Source organism: Microplitis mediator, chromosome 8 (genome assembly GCF_029852145.1).
Source record: "Microplitis mediator isolate UGA2020A chromosome 8, iyMicMedi2.1, whole genome shotgun sequence".
Taxonomy (NCBI): domain Eukaryota; kingdom Metazoa; phylum Arthropoda; class Insecta; order Hymenoptera; family Braconidae; genus Microplitis; species Microplitis mediator.
In genome coordinates this window covers 21166085-21182713 of record NC_079976.1, presented here as the reverse complement: position 1 = coordinate 21182713, position 16629 = coordinate 21166085, and the positions used below count along the sequence as shown (strand labels likewise).

The 16629-nt window shown below is 28.7% G+C and overlaps 1 protein-coding gene across 1 annotated transcript; it reads left to right on the top strand.

The window, feature by feature from the left end:
• The first annotated feature begins 3311 nt into the window (after positions 1 to 3311).
• Positions 3312 to 14145, top strand: LOC130673266 (glycosylphosphatidylinositol anchor attachment 1 protein). The gene is made up of 7 exons (XM_057478229.1): positions 3312 to 3555; positions 7522 to 7896; positions 7973 to 8181; positions 10731 to 10948; positions 11019 to 11203; positions 11311 to 11662; positions 13661 to 14145. Exons 1-7 carry the CDS (start codon positions 3414 to 3416, stop codon positions 14100 to 14102), a joined length of 1923 nt encoding a protein of 640 aa, XP_057334212.1. The 5' UTR covers positions 3312 to 3413; the 3' UTR covers positions 14103 to 14145.
• Positions 14146 to 16629: the final 2484 nt, after the last annotated feature.

The window sequence follows — 16629 nt, the reverse complement described above, 5'->3', positions numbered from 1 at the left end:
TATAGAATTGGATATAATTTTATCTAATTCTATAAATTATGTATGAACTATACACAACTCTATATGAACCATATTTAATTTTGTATGAAATCTTTTTCACTCGGGCTATTATTGATGACATGAACCTATCTAAAAACTCCCATAGAATCCAGTCAACTGCGACAAAAACCGCATAGAATCCTCTAGACTGTATTGGTTTTTTATGCGGTTTTTGTCACAGTTGAGTGGATTCTATGGGAATTTTTGGATAGGGCGGTTTATATACGTTTTAATCGAGTGCGTAACATCTTTAAAGCGTCAGAGATAATATAGTTCAATAAAAAAACTAGGTTCACAAGAAATCTCTACCATGTGATACTTTCCATCACAAGTTGAGGATCAATACACAAATCACTGGAATCTTTGGATACTCTGCTTAAAAGGTCTCACAAAATCCAATAGATTCTCATAGAGATTTTATAAGAATAAATCAGTTCTATCAGAAATGCTGTAGGCTTTCTCCATACAACATGAGAATCTATTTTTCTTTGTTTTAAGCAGAACAGATTCTACACAGCCTTGCTCAAGATGACATGTGAAAAAACGCATTTAATAAAAGTTCCCTTCCTGCTTTAGTGATTCGGGGATTCATTCAATTTTTTTCTGCATCCTAAGACTCTATAGTATCTCGCGCCAACTACACATTCAAACTGATGTATGCGCGTTGTATTATTTATTATGGTAACATTTAAAGTGTTAACAATTTATTTTGCGTTTCAAAAAGTCAACTTTTCAAAAGCAAAAATTATAATTACCCGGGAAAAAATCATCAAAGCTGATGCATGAGCATGCGTAATCATGCTTGGTCAGGTATGATTATGCTTTCTCATAACCACAGGACAAAATATCCGTGGACAAAATATCCTTACGACAAAATATCTTTGATTGATACTGTACGTCATCGAGATGTCAAAAGTTTATCATTTCAATTTCTGAGCTGAAGCTCTGGTGTCCTGGGATACGTACATGTATAAATACAATATATACTAAACAGATCAAACAGATTTAGTCACTTCCAGACAATTTATTGTTGTGCAGTTTTCAAAGTTTATTGATGTTTTAATATAATTAAATATGAGATCCCTGATTGAAAAGAACTGAAAATTATTTCAATTTTTTTCAATCCATACGGAGATTTTGAAAATTTTTTAATGGAATTGAAATTTCGATCATTTGAATACTTTGTAATTCTTAAAATGGAATTCAAAAGTATTTAAAGGAATTCAATCTTTCATCATTTCAATACCTTCCAATATTGAACTATTTTGGTATTGAGAAGGATTCAGAAAGATTCAAAAATTTCAATTCATTTTAATTCTTTCCAATCCTAACACACTCGAACCGAAATATCGAACTATTTTAGTATTGAGAAGGATTCAAAAAGATTCAAAAATTTCAATTCATTTGAATTCTTTTCAATCCCATACGTGACCTTAAAATACGAAACTTTTTTGGTATTGAAAAGTATTCAGAAAGATTAAAAATATCAATTCATTTGAATTTTTTCAATTCCTCGGAAGTTTAGAAATTCTTATATTATTTTTGGATTCAATAGAATTGAAAAGTATTAATTTTATGTCCAGATGAAAACCTTGTAGTATAGAAAGTATTCAAAAGTATTCATTTTTCATCTTTTTCAATACTTTTCGATGAATATTTTTAATCAGGGATGACTAACGCTAAGCATTATCGCTAAACCAGGGAAAATAGGTTGAGCTTAAAACCTAGAGAATTCTTATAGCTAATAAATGATTTTTTATTAGGATGGCCTACGATGAGATGAGGCTCACTGATTAAACAACTGAATTCGATCGAATTAAACAGAATTAAATTTTTAATTCTATTTAATTCAGATAAATTCTGTTAATTCGGTACCTAACTTAAAAATGAATTCTGTCTAATTCGGCAGGAAAACCAGAATTTGTCCAAATTAAAACGAATTTAAATAATTCTATTCGGTTTAATTCTGATTAATTCGATAATAATTCTCCAATTTCTGGTTCCGATCCGAATTGAACTGAATTAAAACGAATTTGAAATTTTTAAATCGGTTTTATTTTGTTTAATTCAAATTCAAATTTTCAATTCAGTTGAATTCTGTTTTGCAGAATTTGACAGAATATAACAGAATTAAAATTTTTAATTCGGTCGAATTCAGTTGTTTAATCAGGGCTGGTGATGATATGATTACGGCAAAGAATTTAATTGAGTACTCTGAAGATGATATTGGAAACTTAAGAGTGATATTAATGATTGAGAAATAGTATGATTTAATCGTAATTCAAGAACTTTGTTTTTATTTTTATTTAAAACTAATATAGGGGAGGATGGGGCAGAGCGGCCCCCCTGAAATTTTGACCAAAAAAAAAATTTTTTTTTTTTCGACTAATTACTATAAATCCGATATTTTTGCGCATTTTTACCCCTACGCATGACATTTGGAGCAAAATTGACAAGCCCAAAATTTTGAAAAAGTGATTTTTTCATATTTTTATCGTCAAATTAAAAAAAAATTAGTATAATTCCACATTTTTAGCCCTACGCATAACACCTGGGGCAAAATGGACCAGCCGAAACTTCCGAAAAAATTATTTTTTCATATTTTTCGGCCGTTTCTCTATGTAAGAGGCAAATTTGGTCACTAAAAATTTATAAAAATTAAATTTTTTTTTTCAGTTGATAAATTTTTGAAATAAAGTAAAATTATAGAATTGATTTTTTTTTTTTATTAAATAACAATTAGTAATTAAGGTAATCGAGAGTGAACGATTTTTTACGCTTTAAACAATTTTTTTCGAGTAATATAAAACCAAAAATAGTTGTCAAGAAAAAGAAATACATTCTTAATGATGAAAACAATTAAAAAAAAAAAAAAACGAAAAAAAAATTTTTTTTATCACTTTTTGAAGGGGGGCCGCTCTGCCCCACAAAAAAAAAAAAAATTTCAGAATTTTGGCAAAATGTCCATAAATTTGTTCGAAATAGGACAAAAGTAAAGTGATCTTATGGTTGAAAGCCACAAAAAATAATAATTGGCTTAGGGGGGCCGCTCTGCCCCACCCTCCCCTATGCTTTATATGTTCCTCTATAAAATTTATTTACATTTTATTCCTTAATTTAATTATTTGTTTAATGAAAAATGAATATTTTAAAAAGATAATAAAGAAATTCTTAATGAATTATTTATAGAAAAATTTTGTTTGGTTATTATCATTTAAATTTATCGCGGCGACTTTGGGCGACTTCAGTGCTGTGGGTCGGCTACGCTCAGAACAAAAAGTCTGGGTACCCAACAAAAACAGACTGTTAAAAATGGAATCATAAAAGATAGGTTAAATTTTTAGTCTGTAAACAAAATTTAAGCAACAATAAAAATGGGTTTATTAACAGACCCAAGAGCAGGGAATATGAAAATTATTAAGTTTATTTTACAATGGCAAAAACTAATATGTTTTTTAATGTATATCGCTGGTGTTACATGGATTTCACTTTTAGCCCTGCCGGTTTTTAATGACAGTGAGTATTATAAATAACAATCAAATTGTTATGAGTGTGAATGTAGCAGACACCAGACAAATTTAAAATTGTAAATAAATAGAGTAAATAATTTTTAAAAAATGCACTTATTAATTTTTTAATTTTCTAAATACGCATTTTTTCAAAATTTTATTCTACTAATTATTTACTCTATTGATTTATAATTTAAAATTTATCTGATGTCTGCCACATTCACACTCATAAATTGTTAATAGTTTCATTTTTTCTCAATGCAAGTTTTTGACATCTGAGTCAATCATGAAAAAAAAAAAAATAGTTGACATTTATCGCCAAATTCAAACATACATTTTTCCAAATTCGGCAATGACTTTTATACATTAGGGTGTCTGTAATTTCTCAATCATTATTTCTAATTACGCACCCCCTACTTGATAACCCTGATTAAACAACTGAATTCGATCGAATTAAACAGAATTAAACTTTTAATTCAGATAAACTCTGTTAATTCGGTACCTAACTTAAAAATGAATTCTGTCTAATTCGGCAGGAAAAACAGAATTCGCCCAAATTAAAACGAATTTACATAATTCTATTCGGTTTAATTCTGATTAATTTGAAAATAATTCTCCAATTTCTGGTTCTGAATCCGAATTAAACTGATTTAAAACGAATTTGAAATTTTTAAATCGGTTTTATTCTGTTTAATTCAAATTCAAATTTTCAATTCAGTTGAATTCTGTTTTGCAGAATTCGACAGAATATTTATTTATTTATTTAAATTTCAATGCCAAAGCAAAAAGCCAAATGGCAAAATACAAAAAAAGAAATATAATTTAAAGTACATGTAAAACCATAAACATAGTCATTTTCAAATTAAATATTTGACACAATATAACAGTATAAGAAAAAAGAAAAAATATAAATAATCATAGATCAGAGCAGCATAGTTTTGAATTGTAAATATCAATATATAATGTAAATTATTTTCAGAAATAAAATTAGCAAACTTTGATCCCTAGGCATCCCTGAGTTCAAGCTCATAGAAGAATTCAAAGGCTTTTGATTTAAATGCCTCTATGCTGAGTGATATAACAGAATTAAAATTTTTAATTCGGTCGAATTCAGTTGTTTAATCAGGGGTTTATACCTTGACAATGTTTTCAGATGTATAAAAGTTACTCTTTGTATCAATAAATCTCTTTCCTAAGACGATATTTTATCCATTCAAATAATATGAGATTTTTGCATTCCATTTTTTATCTCTCTAATTGTAATAGATATTTAAATAATGATACTGAAGTTAGCAGACAGCTAGTAATTTTCGGATTCTTCATTCAATCGATTGCAAAAAAAAAACTGAAAAAATGTACATGTAGAAAATTTAAATAACTATAAGTGCAATTTTTAAAAATTTATCGTTTTTAAAAAAATCCAAAAAACTATAAGACGTCAGCTAACTTTAGTATGATTAAATAATTGTTGTTGATTTTTTTTATCTACAGTTATTTTTTGAGAAGTTGAAATTTCATGAATACTATATAATTTTTTTTTGCAATATATGTTTATTAGACTGTTTCAAATAAAGAGAACTGATATTAAGAGATGACTGTTTATAATTTTCTATTTTTAATGCAGCAACATGGTGAAGAATTCATAACTTCCGAAAAAATAAAGATACAGAAAAATTTTACTAAAAGATTTTATAGCAAATTTTCTGGTCTACAAAAAAGGTCTCTTATGATTTTTACACAAATTGGACCATTTAAAAGATACCCAAGTTTGAAGTTTGATACAATGCAAAGAACTTGTTTTTGCTATTTCTGAATTTTGCAACATGTCAACAAACGAGAGTTCAGAAATTCTCAATCCATGTTATTGTAACGAATTGAATGCTCTACAAAAGAGACCTGATTCAAAATTTCCGCAAATTCAACCATTTTTAAGATATTCGCTCCCAAAAATCATAAATTTTTTTATCGCTTTAAAGTTTATACGTGAAACCTGCAGTCACTTCGAGACTGCCAAAATTTCACTATTAAATTTATAAAATACGCAGAAAAAAAAGATTTCTTGCCGCAACAAAATTTTAATTTGCACCAAAAAATTTTATACATTATCAATTAAATACGAAAATTGTCTTGGGGCGAGAAAAGATTTTTTTGGTCAAGAAATAATTCCTTGCACCAAGTAATTTTTTCTAGTTCTAAATAAATTTTTGTTTTCAATTCATAATGCAAAAAATTTCTTGGGGTAAGTAAAAATTTTCTTTAGGCGAGTAAAGATTTTTTGTGTCAATGAACCCTGATTAAACAACATGATTAAAAATGATTTAAAATGATTTGTTTTTTGATCATTTTAAATACTTTTTAATCCTTCAAATCATTTCTAATCCTGTCTCTTATGGACATTTAACGTGTGAAATCATTTTTAATCATTTTGTTCAATCAGGGAATCTTTTTTTTTCTGGGCACACTTTTTTGGCTTTGAAAAACTTCCTAAAACCAAAAAGGAGTATAAAAATCTGTCATTTTTTAATAAGTGATGCGATATAAATAATATAGCTATATATTCAGTGACATTCAGTCATATTTAGTGACAGAATAATTAAAGTATTAATTTATTTAAAGAAAATACATACGATCGTCTTTTTTCTTGCGTAATTTAAATGTTATTCGAATGATATAGATAAATATTGTAACGAATGTGAAACTGATCTTTTAAATATTTGGATAGCTAGAAAACAAATGCCTTCTTCTCTTGTTTTATAGATGCGCGATTAAAGTCAGTCAGTCGTATATTGACAGTTAAACAGCAAACATTGTATCTCAATAAACTATATATTGCTCTTGCTTTCTTTTACTGCTGTTAATTGTGGTGTTATTATTTCTAATATAAGTGTGTTATCATTGTAGTGTATAAGTGATATTAATTTAAGATACCAACCACTACAATATATTTATTTCAATACTTGATAATTACAAAGAGCTTAAACTATGAAAAGCCACAAATTCAAGTCAAAATCTATCTAATGATACCAATTTCAATAACATTAACTAATTCTATCATATAGATATTGCGGGAACAAAATTTTCCTTATTCTCTTAACAATATAGATTATCATTCTCTGAAGCTCACGTTGTTAAAAATATAGTAAAAAATAATTTTTGTCAACTCAAAAAGACCAAGTATTTTATTTTTCATTTAACTTTTAATTGGGCATTAAAAATTGAAATAATCTTATTTAATAATATCCTTTTTCATCGATAATCAACATTAATTTAATCAATTGTTTTTTTTTTTTTTTTTTTTTTTTAACTTCTCGCTAAGAAAATTGCAAGTTTTCAAAAAAAGCGAAGTTATTGGCTTCGGTCAGATTTCCGAAAATCGAGTTTTCATCAGATGTCGACGTTTTGAAGTCCTAGGAAGCTATTCTGACTATTCCCAGATGGACGTCCGAGTGTATGTGTGTGTGTGTGTGTGTGTGTGAACCTTTTTTTGTCCGACGATATCTTCGGAACGAATCATCCAATTTTTTGAACGTACTTGAGCTCGAAGAGCTCAAAAATTTACAAGTAATAATGTTTCCGAGCTCCCTGAGCTCGAAAACAGCGGGAAGCTTTGAGGCTGGCCCGCAGGGTCAGGAGGTTTTCAGATTTTTTTTTTCAGTAACTGAAAAGTTAGAATAAAAATTTTTTAAAATTGTTAATTTAAAAAAATAACAGTCCCTTTATTTAAACAGTCTAGTGTTTATGTTTAAATTTACTTTTATTATTTTCTTTTTGCTATTTGTCTGCTTTAAAAATTTCAATGGTCATCTTCATTTTATATTATAATTTTTTAAATATTTTACTTGAAACGTTATTGTCAAGTCCATTCGAAAGACATAACAGGAATTCAATATTCTACAGACTTTAACTGAAAAAATAATCATAAAAATTACTGAATCAATGAAATAATTAAAACTATAACTTTATTTTTATATAGATACATATTTTTCGGAGAATGCATTATTGCCTGGTTTAGTAACTAAACAAAGTAATTTAGATGCCAGTGCAAAACAATTTCACCAAGAACTAGTCAGTGAAATGAAAAGATATCCTGATGGGATGCCTTACTCGTGGATTTTAGCTAAATTTAACCAGTTACATTTAGATGTTTATACTCACAATTTCACACTGAACTATCCATTTAAAAAACAACAGTTCACCGGGCAAAATGTTTATGGAATTGTTCGAGCACCTAGATCATCTAGTACTGAAGCAATTATTGTCAGTGTACCTTATAGGCCCATTAATAGCGTGCATATGACGACTGCACCATCAATTGCGTTATTACTTGCCTTTGCTAAATTTTGTAGAAGTAAGTACTTGCTATGATAATTTTAAATATTCATTAATATTATTTTATACACTGATTAATAAGATTTATTTATTAGAGCAAAAGTACTGGGCAAAGGATATAATATTTCTTGTAACAGAACATGAGCAATTAGGCATGCAAGCTTGGTTAGACGCCTATCATGGAGTTGTAAGCGGACAAGAAGATATTTTAATACCAGGAGATTTGTCAGGACGAGCTGGCTCGATTCAAGCTGCAATTAATCTTGAATTACATGCTATGAAAATTTCATACATTGATGTTAAGGTACATAAGAAATTTTGGTATTCGTATAGAAGAAGGACTGCTTACATTTTTCAATGGTTCAATTACTTACGTTTTAAGTTTCTATAAAACAACTTATAGAAACGTACAAAATTTAATTTTTAATTGATAAAAATAGAGGCAGCCCCACTTCTATATACATACCGAATTTTTTTTTCTGTTACAAAGTTAATTAATATTAACTTTAAGGGCTTGTTTTTCAAACCAGATTTATTTTTAATCCGGGTTTTAATTATTATTATTGGTATATTAGACTGGGCCGAAAAAATCGACTATTTTTTTTTTTTAACGATACTGTGGAAATATTATTTGGGATGATAAAAAAAAATTATTGTGAAAATTTGAGCCCTTAATTTTGATATTAAGAGGTGTATCATCGCAATTTTTTCTTTTTTTTTAATGAGCGGGTTTTTGTCTCATAACTCTCAAACCATCGAGATAAACGAAATCGACTCAGATACATTTTTTTAAGAAATTTGATGCTCTACAAAAAAGGTCTGATTGAAATTTTTTGTCAGATGAACCGTTTCCTTATAATCATGCTTTGAACATTGGTATGATTTTTAAATTTGATTGTTCAACTTTAGAATTTTGTAATTCACGTAAAAATAAGTTTCTGGGAAAAGACAATGAATATTCTTGAAGGAAATTTAATGCTCTACAAAAAAAGTCTCTTAACAATTTTCGCTAAATTCACTCCTTCAAAAGTTATTCAAGATTATTGAAGTCGTTTTACATAACTTCAACCTTGAATAACTTTTGAAGGAGTGAATTTAGCGAAAATTGTTAAGAGACTTTTTTTGTAGAGCATTCAATTTCCTTCAAGAATATTCATTGTCTTTTTGCGGAAACTTATTTTTACGTGAATTACAAAATTCCAAAGTTGAACAATCAAATTTAAAAATCATACCAATGTTCAAAGCATGATTATAAGGAAACGGTTCATCTGACGAAAAATTTCAATCAGACCTTTTTTGTAGAGCATCAAATTCCTTAAAAAAATGTATCTGAGTCGATTTCGTTTATCTCAATGGTTTGAGAGTTATGAGACAAAAACCCGCTCATTAAAAAAAAATAAAAAATTGCGATGATACACCTCTTAATATCAAAATTAAGGGCTCAAATTTTCACAATAATTTTTTTTTGTCATCCCAAATAATATTTACACAGTATCGTAAAAAAAAAAAAAAATAGTCGATATTTTTGGCCCAGTCTAATCTATATATTATTGATGTGTAGAAATACTATCAATGTTAATTAAAACCTGAATAAAAATAAACCCGGTTTGAAAAACTGGTCCTAAGTTTTATCACTAGAAATTTTTCATAATTCTGGAAGGTAAAAGACCCAGTTATTAACCCTGACCCAGTTTCTGACCTTTTCAACTTTTTTCTTACTTATTTAAAAAACTATAACTTTAAAAAGAAAATCAATTTTTTCTTAATTTATTGTAATTTATTCTGAGCCTAATTAATGGCAATTTAAAAAACATAGAAAATATTAACTGAATAAAAACAAATATTTTAGCCATAAGTTAGGAGGTACGATGATTGAATCTGTGCACTAATATTATCATGTAAGTGAAAAAATTTAACTAAAAATAGATGGATAGATCAATATTTAATTGAAATTTATTTTAATACATTTATAAAACATATTAAAATGAGTTTTGTTGTTGAAATTTGAGGGTCAATAACTAGGCTCAATTTTAAAGGTATGGTGGAGTTGTTGACCCTAAAATTATAACTTACTGCGAGCGAGGTTATCTGTTTAATTACATGTCTATAAAATATAAAAATAGCAACATTTATAATTTTCTTAAATGATTTTCTACTATTATTCATAATACAGTGATAAATTAACATTTAATATTCACTTTTAAAAATAAAAGATCATAATTAGATCTTGAAAGTACATATTCTTGAAGTGATAAAATTATTGTAAAAATAATGTCAATTTCGATAGTTTTTAAATTGTTATGACTCTTTTGGTTGAATAATATTTTTATTATGACAAAATTAATTTTTTTATTCAAGAGTTTAAAAAAAAAGACAACGAGCCACGATGAGAAATAATGAGAACAGGCGCTAGCTAAAGTGACTTTAATTATTTATATTTTAAATATTTAAAAATTATTTTTTTGTAATAATAAATATTTAATTCATTTATTTAAATAATAGTTTCAGTTTATTGAAACTTGGTAAGTACTTCATAACCTAATCATGGTTTGTGTAATTTGAGGTTTAGAAACTAGGCCACTATGAGGGTCAGAAACTAAGACTCTGAATGTCAATTTTTAAAACGTCAATTTAAATTATTAATTCAATTCAAATAATTATTTGACGCACATGACTTTATTTGACAAATCATAAACTAGTCGATAGAATTATTATTTTTTTCATTAAATTAAATCTTACATTAATTATTATAGTATAACCCCAACCGGCACTCTAAAAAGGTCAGAAATTGGGCCCTTTACTTTACAGATACAAAATATTTATCAATGCTTTATTATATATATTTTTTTATAGGTTGAAGGTTTAAATGGTCAATTACCAAATTTGGATCTTTTTAATCTTGCTCAAAACATGATCAAGAAAGAAGAAATACGTCGATCATTCCAAAAGAAATTCGATATTTATCATAGAAATAAATTTAAAAGGTGGTGGTATTATTTCAATACTTTATCATCGATGATTATGACTCAAGCTACTGGAGTACCAACGGGAAATCATGGTTTATTTCATAGGTATGTTTTGGTTTATTACATGCAAAATACTTTAAAAGTAAACCTGAAGTACTAAATACTTTATTTTAAGGTATGGTATTGAAGCAATTACTCTTGAAGGTTTTGAAAGAACAGAGAGAGGAAATGAAGCAAATTTCAATCAAGTCGGCAAAGTTGTTGAGAGTATTATTAGATCATTAAATAATTTACTCGAACGTTTTCATCAGTCATTTTTCTTTTATTTGTTGCCATCAACCGATCGATACATTTCTATAGGTAAAATTATTTTTAAAATATTAAAAATTAAATTTAATATTTAAGTTCCAATTTTCTAATCATTAGAATACCAAAATTAAATTAAAATATTTTTATTTTTTATCAAGGACTGTACATGCCATCATTAGTATTAATTGTTGGCAGTTTATTTATAAAAGCATTTTCTATGTGGTTAAAATTACAAGATATACCAGTAAATACTGACGATAGTTGTAGTAAGATTAGTAAAGTCAGCCAATGTATAGACAACGAAGAAAAATCAGCAGAAGATTTTCAAGTGGGAAATATAGCATCAGAAATACTATGGTGTCATTTATTTGGTGTAGCAGTAATGTCTTCACCAAAATTGATAACATCATTGGGAATGCAGTTCTTTAACTTACAAACTGAGGATTCAATTTATTATGGATTTTTTACAATGACATTACTTATGTTAATGTGGTTTTTCTTTGTTAAAAGGTATGTGGACAGAAAAAAGTTATTGATCAATAGTTCTTAAAAATTAATATATGCTTAAAATTATATAGTCGAGTTTTTACAAATAATTACATCAAAATAATATTTATGAAGTATACAAAGCTTCCAGTGAAGTTTATTAACCCGTTGCGGTCACACCTCCAAATAATAACGTATAGGTCACATGGGGTCCAGCGGATCCTACGTAGAAAAATAGTTCCTATTTGCGTCCTATTTAATTCAATAGTTGACCTTGAGCCTTCAGCAGATCTTGAGCAAGACATGTGCAACTATTTTTTCAACTGTCCGTACGAAGAAAACATCCGGGCGGATTGTATATATGAGACACATATGTCTCATATATGCAATTTGCCCGGATATATATTTTTTTCGTATGGGTATAGTCTTCCTCCAGAATTGAGTTATCATCTGGCACGAATTTCTTCGTGCACTAGACTTGCTATTGAAATCTAGCCACAAGTATCTGCAGCAAGACTCATAGTAGAAAAAGACACTAATGTCTATCGAACTTGAGACTAGGCTTGCTCAAGCCTTGAACGAGGTTATAATATGGGTATATTTATTTTAAAATTTAAACTTACGCATTTTGGTTAATCTTGTACAATTAGAATGATCTGTGCATTCATAAAAAATAATATAAAGAAACAGTGTTTTTATTAGAAATAATCGGTCTATCGAGCTCGAAAAAATTGTTGTGAATACATTTTCGAGCTCGAAAATACTTTTGTTTGCCGTTCTTTTCGAAAAAAAACGTTTTTTACCATTTTTTTCTCCAACGATATCTCTCAAACGAATTAACCGATTGAGACGGTCGAGGTGGCAATCGACGCGTTTTATCAAATTCTAAAGCTGATCAAATTTTTAAATTGATTTATTGAGTCGTTTTTGAGAAATTTTAAAAAAACTAAAACAAAAATTTTTTTTATTTCTTTCGACAACGTTTTTTTTCTCTTGAACGAATCAACCGATTTTGATGGTTAAGGTGGTATTCGACGCGGCTTATAAAGTTTCAGAGCCCAGTCGATTTTGTAATCAATCCATCGAGCACATTACCAGTTATCAAAAAAAAAACATTTTTGAAAAAATTTTATTTTTGGAATATCTCTGAACGAGCCTTACCGATCAAGCTCAAATGCTCACAGCTTTTAGATATTGACAAGCCGCGTCGAATGAGACATTGACGATCAAAATCGGTTCATCCGTTCAAAAGTTACAGATATTTACATACGGACGTACATACAAACCTACATACACTCGGACCTCATCGTGAAATTAGTCAGAATAGCTTCCTAGAACCTCAAAACGTCGAAATCTCTTAGAAATTCGATTTTCGAAAATCGGACCGAAACCAATAACTTCCCGAATTTTTAAAAATTTCCAATTTTCTTAGCGGAAAGTTAAAACTTATTTATTTTATTAATTACATTATGGAAAAGAATGGCATTTAATTAGACTCTATAGAAACGACGTCTTCTGTTTCCGAACTATCTTCATTGACAGACTCATTACTATCCTCCTTCACAAGACGGCTGACGTTACTTTGAGACTGAAGATTATAAGACATCTACATCTATGCATATATTATGGTCACACGGGGTCTACTGGACCCCACAAAAAAAAGTCCTCACAAATTCGGGTCTGCAGGTTAACTGACGCCATAAAGACTTTTAAGACATGTAGAAACTTGTTGTATGAGGTTCAAGGAGCATAGGATTTCACAAGTCTAACTTTAAAAGGACTTTCTACACGTAAAATAGCCCCAAAGTTTGGCTGGGGTCCACTGGACCCCATGTGACCGCAACGGGTTAAAATGAAAAATTTAATCCATATTTGAAAATAATTTTTTTTAATTAAATTAAACGCGTAAAAGTACATAACATTCTTGACTTACGAATTTGTTTTTTTTTGCTGTATAATGAAAAAACTTGTACTTAATGTTGCCAATAATTGATAAAAAAAAAAATATTAAATTAATTTTAGGTCATCAAAATACGACAATACATCACTTATATGTGTTGTTGTGCTGGTAGAATTAGCTACGACTTTAATGTGTATTGGAATGCATAATTTTTCATTCGCATTACTCACCAGTATTATTTACGTTCCAATTATTCTTCTTATTAATCCAAAAAAAGAACCAAGCTCCAAGTACCGTAAATTATTATATATTTTTTGGACATTATTACATCCATTTGTAATTGTCTCTGTGATTGTTATGGGATATACTTATTTTCATTTTTCTGAAGACTCATTTATGGAAGTTATAGAAAAAGGAATAAATGCTTCGAAAAAATCGTTGGTATTTAGTATTATTGATTCTATGATTTATGGAAATTGGTTGTACAATATAGCGACTAGTGTATTACTTCCAATTTGGCTTTTATTATCTAATGTAATTGCAACTAAAACAGTTAATTATTAAAGAACATTATAATAAAAAAATTAAGGATTCATAGGTATAATGTTTCAATTATCATAATAAATTTAGTAACATGTCTTCCATTATCCACTTTACTTCCCACCCGCTCATAACAGTTTGTTCAGTATAGCGTCGATTGACGTTCAATGAGTTTTAATCAGAAAGTTCCGAATTAATCCGATTGAAAGTTAATCAGAAATCGAAAAGTTAATCGGAAAAAAATTGTTTGTTTTTTATTGAATCTGATTAAAAAATTTTAATCAGATACTTGGAACGCGGCCGAGAAATTATGATTGAATGTTTGTTTCCGATTAAATCTGATAGAAATCCGATTGATTTTCAATCACATTCAATCGGGGTTTTCAATCAGGGTAATAAATTTAATAACATTGATTCAAAATTTTTTTTATTTTATCATCATTTATTGTTTTCTTCTCAACATTATATTTACAAATTTGTTTACTTTTTATTAAGGGGATTCTTAGGCCCCCCTTCCCCACACTTTTTAAAAATATTCCTAACGGACCCAAATTACGGTAAACCCACGGTAAATTACGGTAATTCACCGTAAAATACCGATTTATCGTAAATTACGGTGGGTTTACCGTGATTTACGGTGGTTTTACCGTATCTTACTGTGGATTTTCCGTAACTTACGGTGGATTTACCGTAAAATACGGAAATACGGTAATTCACCGTAAATTACGGTAATTCGGTAATCCACCCGAATTTTTTTACGGTAGATTTATCGTATTCGACGGTAAATTTACGGTATACCCGCCGTAATTTACGGTAATCCCCCGTAAAGTACCGATTTATCGTAAATTACGCTGGGTTTACCGTAATTTGCGGTGGTTTTACCGTAATTTACGGTGGATTTTCCGTAATTTACGGTGGATTTATCGTAAAATACATAAATACGGTAATTCACCGTAAATTACGGTAATTCGGTAATCTACCCGAATTTGTTTACGGTAGATTTATCGTATTCGACGACAAATTTATGGTATACCCGCCGTAATTTACGGTAATCCCCCGTAAAGTACCGATTTACCGTAAATTACGGTGAGTTTACCGTAATTTGCGGTGGATTTACCGTAATTTGCGGTGGATTTACCGTAAAATACGGAAATACGGTAATTCACCGTAAATTACGGTAATTCGGTAATCTACCCGAATTTTTTTACGGTAGATTTATCGTATTTGACGGTAAATTTACGGTATGCCCGCCGTAATTTACGGTAATCCCCCGTAAAGTACCGATTTACTGTAAATTACGGTGGGTTTACCATAATTTACGGTAAATCTACTCGAATTTTACGGTATTCTACGGTAGATTTACGGTAAAAATTACCGTAAATTTACGGTAAATCAGGTCTGCTAGTGATTGAATTACTTTCAACTGTCATAACCGTACTAAAATTTCATTAATTAATTGAAAAAAAGACGATGTAGTTACAATTTCGCCGAGATATAGATTTTGAAACAAAAGTACTTACAGTTTTTATCTATTAGAGTTTTAACGAAATTCAGCCAGTAATTTTTAGTCCAAAAAATTTGATGTTTCGAATTATAATATCGACATAAAGATATTACTGATATTTTATTGAACAAAGTTTGTTTAACTCCTAATTGACGACCACTGTAAGTATTTTTTAAAATTAGCATCTAGGCGAACTTCTAGTTACGTTGTCCTTTTTTCAATTAATGCTTGGACTTTTTTTAAAAAATAATTGATTAAATTTTAATATGGTTATGACAGTTCAAAGACATTAAATATTTTTAAAAAGTGGGAAGTATGGCAGTGTTACAATTCAACTCACAACATCTCTACTCAAGGGAAGTAGCTACAACTCTACTCAGTCACAACTTTACTCAGCCTCAACTCTACTCGCAGTTTTGTTTACTCAGATTTAACTCTACTCAGCTAAGTAAATATCCCAATACCAGAACAAGATCCAATACCGCAACGATTTGATAATAATTATATTATATTTTAACTCGTACGTGATGAAATTAAATAAAACTTTCTTTATTTCAAATCTGAATCTTTTAGTTACAAAATTGGATATAAAATAGATTTTAGAACATATCCTTGATTAAAAATAATTGAAAAGAATTGAAAATTATTTCAATTCTTTTCAATCCATACGGAGATTTTGAAAAGTATTGAATGGAATTGAAATTTTGATCATTTGAATACTTTGTAATTCTTAAAATTCAAAAGTTTTGAAAGGAATTCAATCTTTCATCATTTCAATACCTTCCAATATGGAACTATTTTGATATTGAGAAGGATTCAGAAAGATTCAAAAATTTCAATTCATTTGATTCTTTTTCAATCTTACACTCGATCTGAAATATCGAACTATTTTGGTATTGAGAAAGATTGAAAACTGTCAATTCATTTTTTTCTTTTTCAATCCCATACGTGACCTTCAAATTCGAAACTTTTTTGGTATTGAAAAGTATTCAGAAAGATTAAAAATATCAATTCATTTAAATCTTTTTCAATTCCTCGCAAGTTTAG

Bases quoted from the DNA above. Each gene is read 5' to 3' on its own strand.
- LOC130673266 (XM_057478229.1), top strand. From the start codon at position 3,414: ATGGGTTTATTAACAGACCCAAGAGCAGGGAATATGAAAATTATTAAG. The intron at 8,182-10,730 runs GTACATAAGAAA...ATTTTTTTATAG, and splicing joins TTTCATACATTGATGTTAAG to GTTGAAGGTTTAAATGGTCA. The intron at 10,949-11,018 runs GTATGTTTTGGT...CTTTATTTTAAG, and splicing joins AATCATGGTTTATTTCATAG to GTATGGTATTGAAGCAATTA.